Genomic DNA, 15094 nt, shown 5'->3' with positions numbered 1-15094 from the left:
GTTGTTTCTGGGTAACGCCAAATGTAGTCTATGAATGCATTGCGCGAGGTTAGAAGGTGTCACATGATAGCATTTTCCCAAATATCAAATAATGTACATTGATTTTCCAATCGGATGTCTATTTTTGTGAGGTGTTACCGTTTTGCAACAATTGTTATCCTGTATTCATGTGTGCCGACTATGGCGCCATCTATCATGAAATGAAAGAAATGTTCCATACAAAAGTTACATATTTTCTCATGGAGAATCCAAATCTACAATAAAAAAATAGGATTTTTTATTTAAGATTTCAAAGCCATCCCACGTCCAGCCCCCGGGGGTGGTGCAGGGGGTCGAGCGTTATGTTAATGAATGTTCCTCTTGGAGGAGAACAACCTTTATGGCCACTTTTTTTTAATCCCATTTATTTCTCCAAATATTCCGACAAACAATTTTAAATGCCTCATCCTGTATAAAAGGCAATGTCCTGACTGACTCAAAATCGCCCAGCCCAAACCGATAAAGACAGAAACTCGAAGTTTGGTGAATAGGCGTGTGTGTGGGTCTCACACTGTAGGGATAGTTTAAGAAGGGACTGTGCGAAATCCCACAGCTAAGGGAGTGCATTCCATCTCAACACTGTCAAAAGCTTTCTCCAAGTTTACGAAGTCTATAAATGTAGATTTGCCTTTCCTTAACCTATCATTTAAGATAAGTCGTAGGATCAGTATCGTCTCGCATGTTTCTGCAGAACCCAAACTGGTCTCCACTGAGATCGGATGCTACCAGTTTTTTCATTCTTCTGTAAATAATTCGTGTCAGTATTTCTCAACCATGACTTACTAAACTAATTGTTCGGTAATGTTCATACCTATTAAGCACCTGCTTTCTTTAGAATTGGAATTATTACATTCTTCTTACAGTCTGGGAGTATGTCCCGTGACTAATACATCTTACATACCAATTGGAATATTTCTGCTACGGCTCTATCTCCCAAGGCTTTTAGTAGTTCTACTACTGCATTTCTTTCTCCTGTTTCTGTCAATCTTTGCCTAATGCTTCCTGTGAAACTCTAAACAAGCTGTGGTTCTTTCAACTTATCCAGGTCCCATCTCCTAAATTTCTTACCGTTTTGCAATCTATTCAGTTTTAATGTACAATTCATAACCACTAAATTGTGGTCAGAGTCCACATCAGCCGCTGGAAGTGCTTACAGCTTAAATACTGGTTTAGAAATCTCTGTCTTACCGTTATACATGAAATCTGAAACCTTCCAGTGTCTCCAGGTCTCTTCCACATTTACAGTCTTTTTCATAATTCTTAAAGCAAGTGTTAACGATGATTAAATTATGTTCTGTGAGAAATCTGCCAGGAGGCTTCCTCTTTAATTTCTTTCCATCCGTACATAATTTGCTATTTTTCTTTTTGTTCCTATTATTAGTACCGAATTCCAGTCACCGCTCAAAATTAAATTTTTCTCTCCCTTAACTATCTGAATAATTCGTTTTATCTCGCCTACATTCTTTCAGTCCCTTCATCATCTGCGGAGGTGGCTGACATACACCGAAGCGGCAACGAAACTCGTATAGGCATGCATATTCAAATACAGAGATGTGTAAACAGGCAGAATACGACGTTGCGGTCGCCAACACCTATATAAGACAACAAGTTTCTGGCGCAGTTATCAAGATATAAGTGAGTTTTAACGCACGAGCGGTGGGACACAGCATCTCCGAGGTAGCGATGAAGTGGAGATTTTCCCTTACGACCAGTTTATGAGTGTACCGTGAATATCAGGAACCCGGTAAAACATTATCTCCGACATCGCTGCGGCCGGAAAAAGGTCCTGCAAGAACGGGACCAACGACAACTGAAGAGAATCATTCAACGTGACAGTAGTGCAACACTTACGGAAATTGCTGCAGATTTCAATGCTGGGCCATCAGCAAATGTCAGCGTGCTAACCGTTCAATGAAACATCATCGATTTGGGCTTTCGGAGCCGAAGACACACTCGTCTACCCTTGATGACTGCACGCCACGAAGCTTTACGCTTCGCCTGGGCCCGTCAACACCAACATTGGACTGTTGATGACTGGAAACATGTTGTATGGTCGGACGAGTCTCGTTTCAAATTGTATCGAGAGGATGGACGTGTACAAGTATGGAGGCAACCTCATGAATCCATGGACCCTGCATGTCAGCAGGGGATTGTTCAAGCTGGTGGAGGCTGTGTAATGGTGTGGGACGTATGTAGCTACGGTGACTTGGGACCGCTAATACGACTCTGACAGGTGACACGTACATTAGAACCCTGTCTGATCGCCTGCGTCCATTCATGTCCATTGCGCATTCCGATAAAATTGGGCAGTTCCAACAGGGCAGTGCGACACTCCACACGTCCAGAATTGCTACAGAGTGGCTCCAGGAACACTCTTCTGCCCACCAAACTCCCCAGACATGAACATTATTGAGCATATCTGGGATGCCTTGCAACGTGCTGTTCAGAAGAGATCTCCACCCTCTCGTACTCTTACGGATTTATGGACAGCCCTGCAGGATTCATGGTGTCATTTCCCTCCAACACTACTTCAGACATTGGTCGAGTCCATGCCACGTCTTGTTGTGGCACTTCTGCGTGCTCGCGGGGTACCTATACGATATTAGGCAGGCGTACCAGTTCTTTAGCTCTTCAGTGTATTATCTTTTACTACCGTGGTGGCTGTTTGCTTAATGCCTGTCTTGGCTACGATAATGCATTTATTGTGATGCTCATAGTGGCTTACCCGCATTCCTGTATTCTTATTCATTATAAGCTGTGCTTCTAAATGGCTCTGAGCACTATGCGACTTAACTTCTGAGGTCATCAGTCTCCTAGAACTTAGAACTAATTAAACCTAACTAACCTAAGGACATCACACACATCCATGCCCGAGGCAGGATTCGAACCTGCGACCGTAGCGGTCGCTCGGTTCCAGACTGTAGCGCCCAGAACCGCACGGCCACTCCGGCCGGCAAGCTGTGCTTCTGCATTACCTCTGTTGACTTTTATTTTTATGATCCTGTACTCACCTGACGAGAAGCCTTGTTCGTCATGCCACCGAACTTCGCTAACCCACAGTATATCTAACTTACAAACTATCCTTTTTTCCCTTTTTAAATTTGCTAACCTACCTGCGCTATTAATGGATCTTAGAATTCGCGCTCCGAGCGGGAGAACACCGATTTTGTTTTTCCTGATGACGACATTCTCCTGAGCAGTCTCCGCCCGTAGGTACGAATGGGTAACTGTTTTACCTCCAGAGTATTTTACCCAAGAAGATACCATCATCATTTAACCATACAGAAGAGCTGCATGTGAGTGGGAAAAGTAAAGGATGTAGTTTCTCATGCTTTATCAGTTCCCAGTATCAGCACAGCGAGGCCATTTTGGTTGATTTTACGAGGCCAGATCACTCAATAATCTGGACTGTTGCCCAGGCAACTGCTGAAAAGGCTGCTGCATCTTCTGAGGAGCCACAGGTTTGTCTGTCCTCTGCACTGGTGCCATCTGTTGGGTTGCCGTTATGGTACGGGTGGCTGTGTCGTTCAGTCGCGCAGGACACCCCACCACAGCAAGGTCCGTTGTTCATGTATCAGTCCATTATTTGAAATTATGCTGGTCACAGGTATATGTAATCGGAAAGCGCATTCACAAGTGTCTTCATAGCCGTGAGTTTGGCGAGGCGACACCAGTAGCTCCCTGCCTGCTGCGATATCGTTCACTGCAAATTTTTGCAGGAGAAAGTTTGCAGTGGGGACCGACTCGGTAGTTAACAGTGACTTAGGGATGCAATAATTCAATTTCCAAAGGTCTTTTATGAATGATGTGTTCTTAAAGAACATGGTAGCTTATGTGTATGTGATGATATGTCCTTCCAGCAAGTCTTTGAAGCGACAGGCCTCATTTTTCAAGGTTGTTTGGTCCCTTTCATTATGTGACGCTGCACACGGTAGCCATATGTACTTTTGGAACTAGTACCTAATAGGATTACCGAAAAAGGTCTCTTTGGTCTTACTTCTTAGGTTTTCCACCAATTAACGGCTTCTTATCTGATTCAGGTGACGACAGCGTCACTGTGTCTTTCTCTACTGCGTAAAAGACTGGAAGGTGCCCATGTTTGTACCCTTCAACAGTGTTGGACAAATTTGATAACTCTGAGAAAACGAAGAGTGTGTCAAAACACAGCATGACCGTTACAGATGGGAGAAAGGGACATTCCATGTTGGCGCCTGTTTATGGGAACCTTACGATGTATAATCTATCGAAATCCTTTTAATGCATTTCTAGTGGTGGCTTAAACTGAAACGCCTGAGGGTGTATAGCTCAAAAAATGAATATGATGAAGATTGAAAATGAACTTGAGAAACTTTTGGGCATATGACTACTATGTGCCAGTCAACCATAAGACTGGTTTGATGAAGCTCTCCATACTAATGTGTGCATGTGTGCTGTGCGGCCTCTTCATTTCCGACTAACTGCTGGAACTGACGTTCTTCTGAATCTGTATATTGTACTCATCTCCTGGTCTTCCTCTACAGTTTATACCGTTACATTTCCGTCCAGTAGTAAACTGGTGATCCCTTGATGTCTCAGAATGTGTCCTGTGAACCGATCCTTCTTCTGCTCAAGCTATAGCATAAATTAGTTTTCACCTCAGTTCTGCTCAGTACCTCCTCATTAGTTACATGATCTACCCATCTAATCTTCAGCATTCTTCTGTAGCACCACATTTCAAAATCTTCCATTCTCTTCTCTAAACAGTTTATCGTCTATGTGTCACTGCCATACATGGTACAAATCATACAAATACTTTCAAAAAACTCTTAAAGATGTAACACTTAAATATACACTCAATGTTAACAAATTCCTCTTCTTCAGAAGCGCTTTTCTTGCTGTTGCCAGCTCCACTTTTTATATCCTCTCTACTTCGGCAATCATCAGTTATTTTGCTGCCCAAATAACAAAACTCATCAGCCACTTCAAGCCTCTCGCTTTTTAATCTAAATCTTTCAGCATCACCTGATTTCATTCGAATACATTCCATTATCCTTGTTTTGCTTTTGTTGATGTTTATCGTATGTCCTTCTTTCAAGAGATTGTACATTCCGTTCAACTAATCTTCCAAGTCCTTTGCTGTCTCGGCAAACCTCAAAGCTTTTATTTCATCTCCCTGAACTTTAATTTCTACTCCAAATTTTTCTTGGTTTCCTTTACTGCTTGCCTGTCTATAGACTGAATAGTATCGGCGATAGACTGCAACCCTATTTCACTCTCTTCTCAACCACTGCTTCCCCCTCTTGCTCCTAAACCCTTGTAACTGCCGTCTGGTTTCTGTCAAGTTGTCAGTAACCTATCGCCCCCTTTGTTTTACTCCTGCTACCTTGGGAATTTCAAAGAGAGTATTCCAGTCAACATTGTCAAAAGCCGTGCGGCTGGCCCCGGCGGAGGTTTGAGTCCTCCCTCGGGCGTGTGTGTGTGTGTGTGTGTGTGTGTGTGTGTGTGTGTGTGTGTGTGTGTCCTTAGGACAATTTAGGTTAAGTAGTGTGTAAGCTTAGGGACTGATGACCTTAGCAGGTAAGTCCCATAAGATTTCACACACATTTTTTGATTGTCAAAAGCTTTATCTAAATCTACAAATGCTATAAACGTAGCTTTGCGTTTCCTGATCCTATTTTCTGAGATTAGTCATAGAGTCATTATTGCCTAGCGTGTTCTACGTACCTCTGGAATCCAAACTGATCTTCCCCGAGGTCGGCTTCTACCAGTTTTTCCATTCTGCTGTAAATAATTCGTGTTAGAATTTTGGAACCATAACTTATTTAACCGATGTTTCGGCAATATTCACACATGACAGCACCAGCTTTCTTCGGAATTGGAATTATTGTATTCTTCTTCAAGTCTGAGGGTATTTTGCCCCCTCTCTTTCATCTTACACACCAGGTGGAAAAATTTTGTCAAGGCTGGCTCTCCCAAGGCTATCAGTAGTTCTGACTGAATGTCATTAATCCCGGGCCTTGTTTCGACTTAGATCTTTCAGTGCTCTGTCAAACTCTTCACGCAGTACCATATCTCCCATTTCATCTTCATCTACACCCTCTTCCATTTCCTTAATAATGCCTTCAAGTTCATCTACCTTTCTATAGACCCTCTATATACACCTTTCAGCTTTCCCTTCTTTGCTTGAACCGGTTTACAATCTGAGCTATTGACACTGACACAGCTGCTTCTATTTTCTCCGAAGGCCTCTTTAATTTTCCTATAGACGGTATTTATCTTTCCCCTAGTGATATATGTTTCTAAATCCTTACATTTGTTCTCTGGCCATTCCTGCGTAGCCACTTTGCACTCCCGTCATTCTCATTTTTTAGAGGTTTTTATTCCATTTCGCCTCCTTTATTTGCCTCATTTTTATATTTTCTCCTATCATCAGTTAAATTCAATATCTCCTGTGTAACCCACGGATTTCAAGCAGCTCTCGTCTTTTTACCTACTCGATCCTCTGCTGCTTTCATTATTTCATCTCTCAGAGCTAACAATTCTTCTTCCACTGTATACCTTCCTCCTATTCTAGTCATTCGTTGGTTACTGCTCCCTCAGAAACTCTCAACAACGTCTGACTCTTTCAGCCTATGCAGGTCCCATTTCCTTTATCATATGGTATACAATTCCACTGACTGTCTGTTTTTGCATTGCTTCAGGCAGCCAATCCTGGAGCTGTGCTGGAGGACTTCATCCGCTGGTATTCGCCTCCAGACTGGAAGGAAGAGGACGGTGTGGATGAATTTGGTCAGAAGAAAGGTAAGCTGCTTCAGAAACTGCGTTTTGCTCAGCGAGTAATCGCGTTTGCTGTGCAGAACACACTGCTATACCTTTAATTCAAATGTTCAAATGTCTGTGAATTCCTAAGGGACCAAACTGCCGAACTCATCGGTCCCTAGACTTACACACTACTTTAACTTAACGCTAAGAACAACACTCACCCATGCCCGAGGAAGGACTCGAACCGCCGGCGGGAGCGGCCGCGCAATTCGTTACATGGTGCCTCAAACCGCGCGGCCACTCCGCGCGGCTGCTATATCTCTGAAGCATATCTTGTAAGCATTATAACGTAGAGCAACTCGTAGAGGAAGGTTAAGGTTTACACATGTAGTTGAGATGCAGTATAAAATTTTCTCGGTGTTCAAGGCGCATTATTTGTGAGTTAAAATTCACGCTTTCAAAGATATTCACCATCTTCATCGTCAAGGGTTAACAGACTGCTGGATCTTTTACTGTTTTCTTTATCGTTATTTCATTGTCTCGCCTGTCAGGACAAAAGTGAACTGGCGTGGTACACTGCTGCCATTCAACCGCGACCATTATTAAAATCTAGAATGAAATTTTCACTCTACAGCGGAATGTGCGCTGATATGAAACTTCCTGGCAGATTAAAACTGTGTGCCGGACCGAGACTCGAACTCGGGACCTTTCCCTTTCGCCGGCAAGTGCTCCACTAACTGAGCTACCCAAGCACGACTCAATCCCCGCGCTCACAGATATACTTCTGCCAGTACCTCGTCTCCTACCTTCCAAACTTTACAGAAGCTCTTCTCAGTTGGTAGAGCACTTGCCCGCGAAAGGCAAAGGTCCCGAGTTCGAGTCTCGGTCCGGCACACGGTTTTAATCTGCCAGGGAGTTACATTATTAAAATACCCAAACATTGTTTCTAAAATAAAATAAAATCTTCGAGGGTGATTCAAATGAAAATCTTAAAAGTGAAATTAAATTCCTAAAAATTGGCTGTCCATTTGCCAGTTGGCAGAAGTTACCTTTCTGTTTCCAGAACTGACCAGTAGTCGGCAGCCTATTGATGCGGCGCGGAAAGAATAGGAACTCTTGCCAATGATAACGTCTTCGTCGCTGTGGACCTACACAGTGTTGCAGGAGCAATCTGTAATAAGATTTGTGAGCAGTGAACCTGGTAAACATGTGTAACTGCATTGCTGGATGAAATCATAGTTTAGTGTTTGTCCTTGCAAGCAAGTGTATGCTTGGTCCAGAAAGGATAAAAAAGAATCGTAACTTTTATGGAAGACACTCCACGCACGAGCACATCCCGATGATAAACAAAAATGTTGCCGCATTGAAAGAGGCTGGAAAGGAAAACAGGCGAATTAATGTAGACGAAATAGCCACAGTTTTCGCTGTTAGTTTTGGTTCAGAGGAAAATATTCTCCATGATGTGCTGAGAGTCAGTAATGTGTGTGCAAGATGGTTTCCACGTCAGGTGACTTCTGAACTGAAACATCGTCAGGCCGATGATTGTGCGGATCTTTTGTGCCATTTCCATGTCGAAGATAATGGATTTATGGACAGAATTATTGCGAAAGTTGAAACCTGGGCGTACTGTCATTAAGCTATAGTGAAAAGCTCTAGCAAGTAATGGCGACATAGCTCTCTGTCAAAACTAAAAAATCCGCCTCAACAACCGACAGGAAAAGCCGTGCTCACTCCCTTTCTAGATGCAAAAGCGGTAATTTTGGAGCGTTACATGGAAGTGATTTAGAAGCTTACTAGGTACCCCATCACATCCATGAGGATCCTTGGTCTTTAGCGCTTTAATTATTGTTTCAGACTTCCTTGTGCCAGTATCGCCGACGTGTACTTCACATAGCAGTCCTGGAAAGCCATTTTCTAAGAGGATTATTGAATCCTTGTAGAAACTGTGTTTTTATTTAATTAACCTGTTATATGCAGACAGTGACTGTTAAAATACTGACTAATCAGTAACAAAAAATTTTACTACATATTGACTTCATGGCTTAGTCCTTGCGCTGCTGGCCAGACACTTCTTTCACGACTGATCATGATGATTTAATTTTATCCCTAGAATTAGCTATTCTATTTGTATACCACATGCATTTTTTCCTCCGAATGACATTTTTAAACATTAACAGTAGTTCTACGAATGCGACAAACAATGTTTCCGGGTTGCGCAGTTTCGAGTCTCGGTCCGGCACACATTTTCACTAGTCGCCGCTGATTCCGCATAAACTCCTCCAGATGCAGCTGATAGAATTAGTCCCTTCCCTTGCCTTCCCTCCCCGCCCCCACACACACACAACTTCAGTTTATATAACAGTTATAGTACTATTTGTAATGGACTGCTGCAGCTCTGTTGTGACTGCTTCTAACGTTTCGATATAATTCCCACTTTGTTGTATATCTTCAGCTGCTGCTGATTAAGGGTTTGAAGAGACTGTACACCTAAGGTTATTACTCTCATATCCACCCTCTTCCCCCCCCCCCCTCACCCCCACCACAGGACAAAATCTGTGTACCCCCATGTGTCTGCGTCCAGAGTCAGTTCTATGTGCGAGTGTGAGAACGTTTCGTAAATGTTTGGGTAGCCGTCTCCTCATTCCACTAATCAGCCACCCAGCTTGCCTGTTAGTGCTAGCACCCTGTTTTAAACGATCTAATGGAAAGCAGATTTCAAAGAGCATGAGAAATTTCATGAGGGACACATTGTACTGTCTGCATAGATCACTGTCGCACTAGGGAACACTTTGAGCAGATCATTCACAGTGACCAGTAATCCATGCTCGATCTGCTACGAAATCATCCTCGCCCTACAGTGAGGAGTAAGCGACGTGGACTTTGGACTGGTCTTGTTTCGTTGCAAGACGACAGTGCTCGTGCCCATACTGCCCTCTCAAGCGTACCAACGATACAGGATTTGAAATTCTATTGTCTCAAGTACCTGATTTACTCACCAGACCTAGCCCACGTCTCCAGCGACTTTCATTTGTTCGGACGACTGGAAGAAGCGCTGGAAGGCAAGCATTTCACGTGATAAAGAGGTGGAAACCGCGGTGCACGAGATTCAAAACCGAAAAGAGGAGGTTTCATCCACTTTCGAAGCAGTGGAATGCCTTTATCACACGTCATGACGAGTAAGTAAAAAAATTATATATCTGTAGTTTTTCTGGATTTCCTCATTTTTATAAGTACTTGAAGTTTTCATTTCAATCGCCCTCGTATAATATAAACTTGTTTTGAGAGTTATTAATACAGCCGGCAGTACATTGCACACTTGAATGAAAATATATACTTTCGTCTTTAAAGTACAGGCAAACATGATACCCTTTACAAAAACAGAGCCACATCTACTAGTACAGAGCAATAGGCGAGGGGCGTTGAAGGTGCCATTTTTTTATAAATACAGAGTATTTCGAAAAGAATATACGTATTATAAAATATTATTTTGTCCAAATTATCGATCACTGCGCTTCGGCTCGGCTATTTGAGAAACGAATACGTAGTCTAGTTTATATTAATAGCCGCTAGATGTCAGTTGTCTTCTGTCTTGCTTGGTAACCGTCATGTTTTAAATGGTACTCCGTAGCAGAAATCATTTTGTGTTCTCGAGTTTTCGAAGTGCAATTCCGTGATTACAGTGCAAAGACGTTTCAGGTTGAGGTACCAAATTGATCCTCCGAATGGGTAGAACATTCGCAGATGGTATCGATAGTTTCTGGATACAGGATGTGTATGTAAAGTAAAGGAAAGAGTCCTGGCCGCCCTCGTGTTCCTGAAGAAAATCTTGCACGAATTCAAACTGCTTTCAAACGTAGCCCTTCAAAATCAACTCGTCGGGAGTTACAACTGCCTACAACAATAATTTCGCGTGTTTTGAGACGTAGGTTGGTTACGAAGCCATACGAGTTACAGCTGTTACAAGCTCTCCGTACTGATGACAAACGCAAACTTGTGGCATTTTGTAACGAGATTCTTGATGCTATTGGCAATGATAAGACTTTCGCACAAGGCATTCTGTTCAGTGATGAAGCGACTTTCCATGTTAGTAGTCAGATAAACAAACACAATGTTCGAATTTGGGGCCTACAGAACACACATGCAGCCACTGAACATGTACGAGAAGGAAGTTAATAAGAGGAATTCATGAAACGCAGTTAATGAAGACAGGGAAATGAAAGATCAAGTATCCGACTGAGAAATGAACAGAGGAAGATGAGGAACTGAGATGAAAAATGGAAGCATTTGGAATAGTGTTTCACAGAGGAAGAAACTGGTCGTCTACGTTAAGTTTGGGGAAACGTTATGAGGATGTCAGAACGAGATGTTTCGGCCTCTGCTTAAAACCCATAGGGCATTGAACTATACGGAGTGTGTAGGATAGTTTGTTATAGAGACAGACAGCAGCGACAGGGAAGGACTTTTTTTGTCTTGTGGATGAGCACAGTCAGGGCAGTGGATAAGTGAGACCTTGTGTTTCAGTTATGATGAGATGAAAACTGCTTAATCTCCGATGCTAGGATGCGTGTACACTGAGGAAATAGACGAAGCACGTGGTAGTCATGTAGCTCGGCTGACCGCAGCCAGTGTACCGTGTATGTGGAACAGTGACATGGTCAAATAGACAAGTGATTCAGGTGTAATGCACGGACGCATTCACGGTTAGTTCTAAACGTTTAGTGTTTTCACTACTCGTGCGTCGTTGGGTTACACCGCAATAGTGAAGGTTCGCTTGAGCGAGTGATCGTACAAGTTTACCTTTCGCTTCCTCCGGAAATACGTTCTGAAACTTTTGGAGGGCAGAGGGGCAAGCGGAAGTCTTCCTAGGTATGGCGACAATATTTTTTATCCAGTCGAGTTGATCACCCAAAGCTACACCCAAATTGAACACTGATTTTTTAATGAGGTGTTGGAATATCGTCGAAAAGAATACAGAAAAAGTTACAAGTTTTGCAAGCATCTTTCCCTGAAGACAGATCTTCATTCATCTGCACGATTGCAGTATTGATTTTTTAGGCCTGGCACTGAGGTAAAGGCGGACGTCGTCGGCATAGAAACGATACTCGTGCAAGAGAACAGAAGCGACGAGGAAACCAATAGTGGACGCGGTATTGACCCTTGCGGCACTCATAAGAGAACATGCTTCCAAGGCGACTTTTTACTCCCACAGAGAAGACCTTGGTGTCTGTTTTCAAGTAGCTTTCGAAGCACAGTGACTCAAAGTTGTAACTGTCTCATTTTTCTCTGAGCGTAATGTCAAAGCTGGCGTTGTCAATGCTTTGCTGAAGTTCATTAGTATCCATATTGTAGGCTCACTGATTTCATGTTTAATTAAAAACGTGATGATAGTTGTATCCTTGGAGATTGTTGTGGTGGCGTGCCTCAATAAAATCTTCACGATTTTCTAGCCACGTCACTTCAGACAAAGCACACGAGATTTCGACCTCTGCATCCGCTATCGTTTTCAGGAGTAAAATCCACTAGTCCCAGAATAATTACCTTAGGACTCAACTTTTGCATCCTGTTTATTTATTTTGTATATGAATGTTCTGCCCACAATACTGCCTTGTTAAAGTCAGTTGTTTTTGCTCCTGCCGACCGCGGTGGAGGCAGGCTTCAGAAACTCGAATGATCATTCAAAATGAGGCGGGTTGAAAACCGATAAAATGTTATTTACGATAATAATTGTTATGTTATATTGTAATGTTAGTTTGGCCACATGGTCTTCATCTGTCTATCTTATTTTCCTGAGCATCCTCATGTGCTATCAGCGCAGCTTTGTCATCTTATGGTTTGTAATTTGCTCGTCGTTGAGACCACTACCCTGTTGCTCTAAAAAAATGAAACCCTGGTAACAAACGCATGTTGTGTTCCAAACCATTTAAACAAGTATTTTGTCTCTGTTACTGATAGCATGGGGTTGTCAGGTTCAGTAAATAATGCAATGAAATATCTGAGACCAGTGCACACAAGAAATCTCAGTAAAATGGAATTGACACTTACTTCACCCAGAGAAATAGAATCCATCATAAAGTCCTTGAAATCAAAGCATTCTAGTGGTTATGATGACATATCAACAAAGTTAATAAAATAGTTTTCATGTGAGCTTAGTCATATCGTAAGTTATTTGTGTAATCAATCACTTGTCACAGGAACATTCCCAGGCTGGCTTAATATGCTGAAGTTATACCTCTCCACAAGAAAGAGGACAAAGAAATGCCATCAAATTACCGACCGATCTCACTTTTGCCAGCTATTTCAAGAAGCTTTCAAAAGGTTATGTTCAAGCGTCTACTTAAGCACCTTAGTGAAAATAACATACTGTCAAAGTCACAGTTTGGGTTTCTTAAGGGTTCTGATACTGAGAAACCTATTTACACCTACAGCGAAAATGTCCTTAATTCATTGGACAACAAATTGGAGGCAACGAACTGGCATATTCTGTGACCTGTCAAAGGCGTCTGACTGTGTGAATCACAGAATTCTTTTAAATAAATTACAATATTACGACGTCACTGGTAGTGCTGCAAAGTGTTTTCAGTCATATCTTACTAATAGAAAACAAAGGGTGTCATTACGTAACATTTCAACAATAGGCAATCAGACATCATCTGACTGGGAAGAGATTTCATGTGGTGTTCCCCAAGGTTCCATACTAGGTCCACTACTGTTTCTTGTGTATATTAATGACCTGTCATCTGTTACATTACCAGACGCCAAGTTTGTCTTATTTGGAGATGATACAAACATTGCAATAAATGGGATATGAAATATAAATTTAGAAAGGGCAGCTAATCAAATGTTTACTGACATTAATAAGTGGTTCATAGCCAATTCACTGTCATTAAACTTTGAAAAGACCCACTATATGCAGTTCAGACCTTCCAAGAGATTTCCTTCTGGTGTGTGTATAAAATATGATGACATGGAAATAGGAGAAGTTGAGAGTAAAATTCTTGGGATTACAACTTGATAATAAATTCGGTTGGGAGCAACATACTAACGAACTGCTAAAGCGCCTAAACAAGTCTGTGTTTGCAATGCGAATGATGTCAGACATAGGAGATATAAATATAAAAAACTGGCATATTTTGCTTATTTTCACTCCATTATGTCATATGATATCATATTTTAGGGTAACTCCACAAACAGAAAAAATTGTTAGTGTTCAGAAGCGTATAATAAGAGTAATGAGTAGTGTAAATCCAAGAAGATCATGTCGAAACCTATTCAAAGAATTGGGCATATTAACCACAGCTTCTCAGTATATTTATTCCTTAATGAAGTTTGTTGTAAACAATACATCTCTTTTTCCATCTAACTGCTTAGTACACAGTATCAATACTAGGAATAAGAACAATATACATAAAGATTTAAAATCACTTACTCTATCCCAGAAAGGAGTCCAGTATTCAGCAAGGCATATTTTCAACAAGTTACCAGCAACCATAGCAACCATTAAGTTTAGTTTCAGACAAGGCACAATTTAAACATAATTTAAAAGAATTTTTGTTGGCTAACTCCTTCTATTCCATCCATGAGTTTCTCAACAAGTGCAGTAGGCTATTTTAAAGAAAATTTATTATACTTTAATTTTTGACAACACTTGGTTGTAACAGCCAAGTAACTACCTACTGTGTGAATAATGGATGTATGGAAAGCAGATGTAAATCTTAAGTCTGTAAATAGTGGAAGGTACATAATCTGACTGTTCTTAACTGACGATCACTGAAATGAATAATTTACTTTAATTTTTGATAATACTTGGTTGTAATAGCCAAGAAACTAGCAAATGTCTGAACGATGGATTTAATGAAAGCAGATGTAAGTATTACACATGTAAATATTATAACTTTAAATTTAATTCATGTACATAATTTTACTGTTTACTGACTGAGGATAATTAAAATTAATTAAGCTCAAGTTTTTCTAATTACATTTTTGTAATGTGTTTATCTGACATGTTCCACACCCAGGATGATTCCCTCTTTTATGGGTTTATGGAATGAATAATTGATCTAATCGAATCTAATCTCTTGTTGTGGCCAGGCTGCCTGAGCGTGCGCATGCAGCTGAAGGGCAACCCGTGGGTGGAGGCGTGGGAGGCGGCCAAGCCGGTGCCGGCGCGCCGGCAGAAGCGGCTGTTCGACGACACGCGCGAGGCGGAGAAGGTGCTGCACTGGCTGGAGGCGGCGCGGCCCGCCGACGTGGGGCGGCTGCTGCTGGCGCCGCTGTCGCACGCCGCCGCCGTGGCGCTGCTGTCGCGTGCCGCCCA

The 15094-nt window shown here is 42.0% G+C and overlaps 1 protein-coding gene across 1 annotated transcript in view; it reads left to right on the top strand.

Annotated features, from left to right (window-relative positions):
* LOC124775293 (rab3 GTPase-activating protein catalytic subunit) overlaps window positions 1-15032 on the top strand; it is a gene marked incomplete at its 3' end in the record, with an annotated part of 470052 nt that extends 455020 nt beyond the window's left edge. The window contains exons 11-12 of the mRNA XM_047250130.1: window positions 6720-6819; window positions 14869-15032. Of these exons, the coding sequence (XP_047106086.1) occupies window positions 6720-6819; window positions 14869-15032 (264 nt within the window). The remainder of the gene's footprint in view (window positions 1-6719; window positions 6820-14868) is intronic.
* Between the last annotated feature and the right edge of the window lie 62 nt (window positions 15033-15094).

The sequence above is a fragment of the Schistocerca piceifrons genome, chromosome 2 (genome assembly GCF_021461385.2).
Source record: "Schistocerca piceifrons isolate TAMUIC-IGC-003096 chromosome 2, iqSchPice1.1, whole genome shotgun sequence".
In the NCBI taxonomy this organism is placed as follows: domain Eukaryota; kingdom Metazoa; phylum Arthropoda; class Insecta; order Orthoptera; family Acrididae; genus Schistocerca; species Schistocerca piceifrons.
Note: the sequence above shows the minus strand (reverse complement) of the source record. Positions and strands in the feature narration are given on the sequence as shown.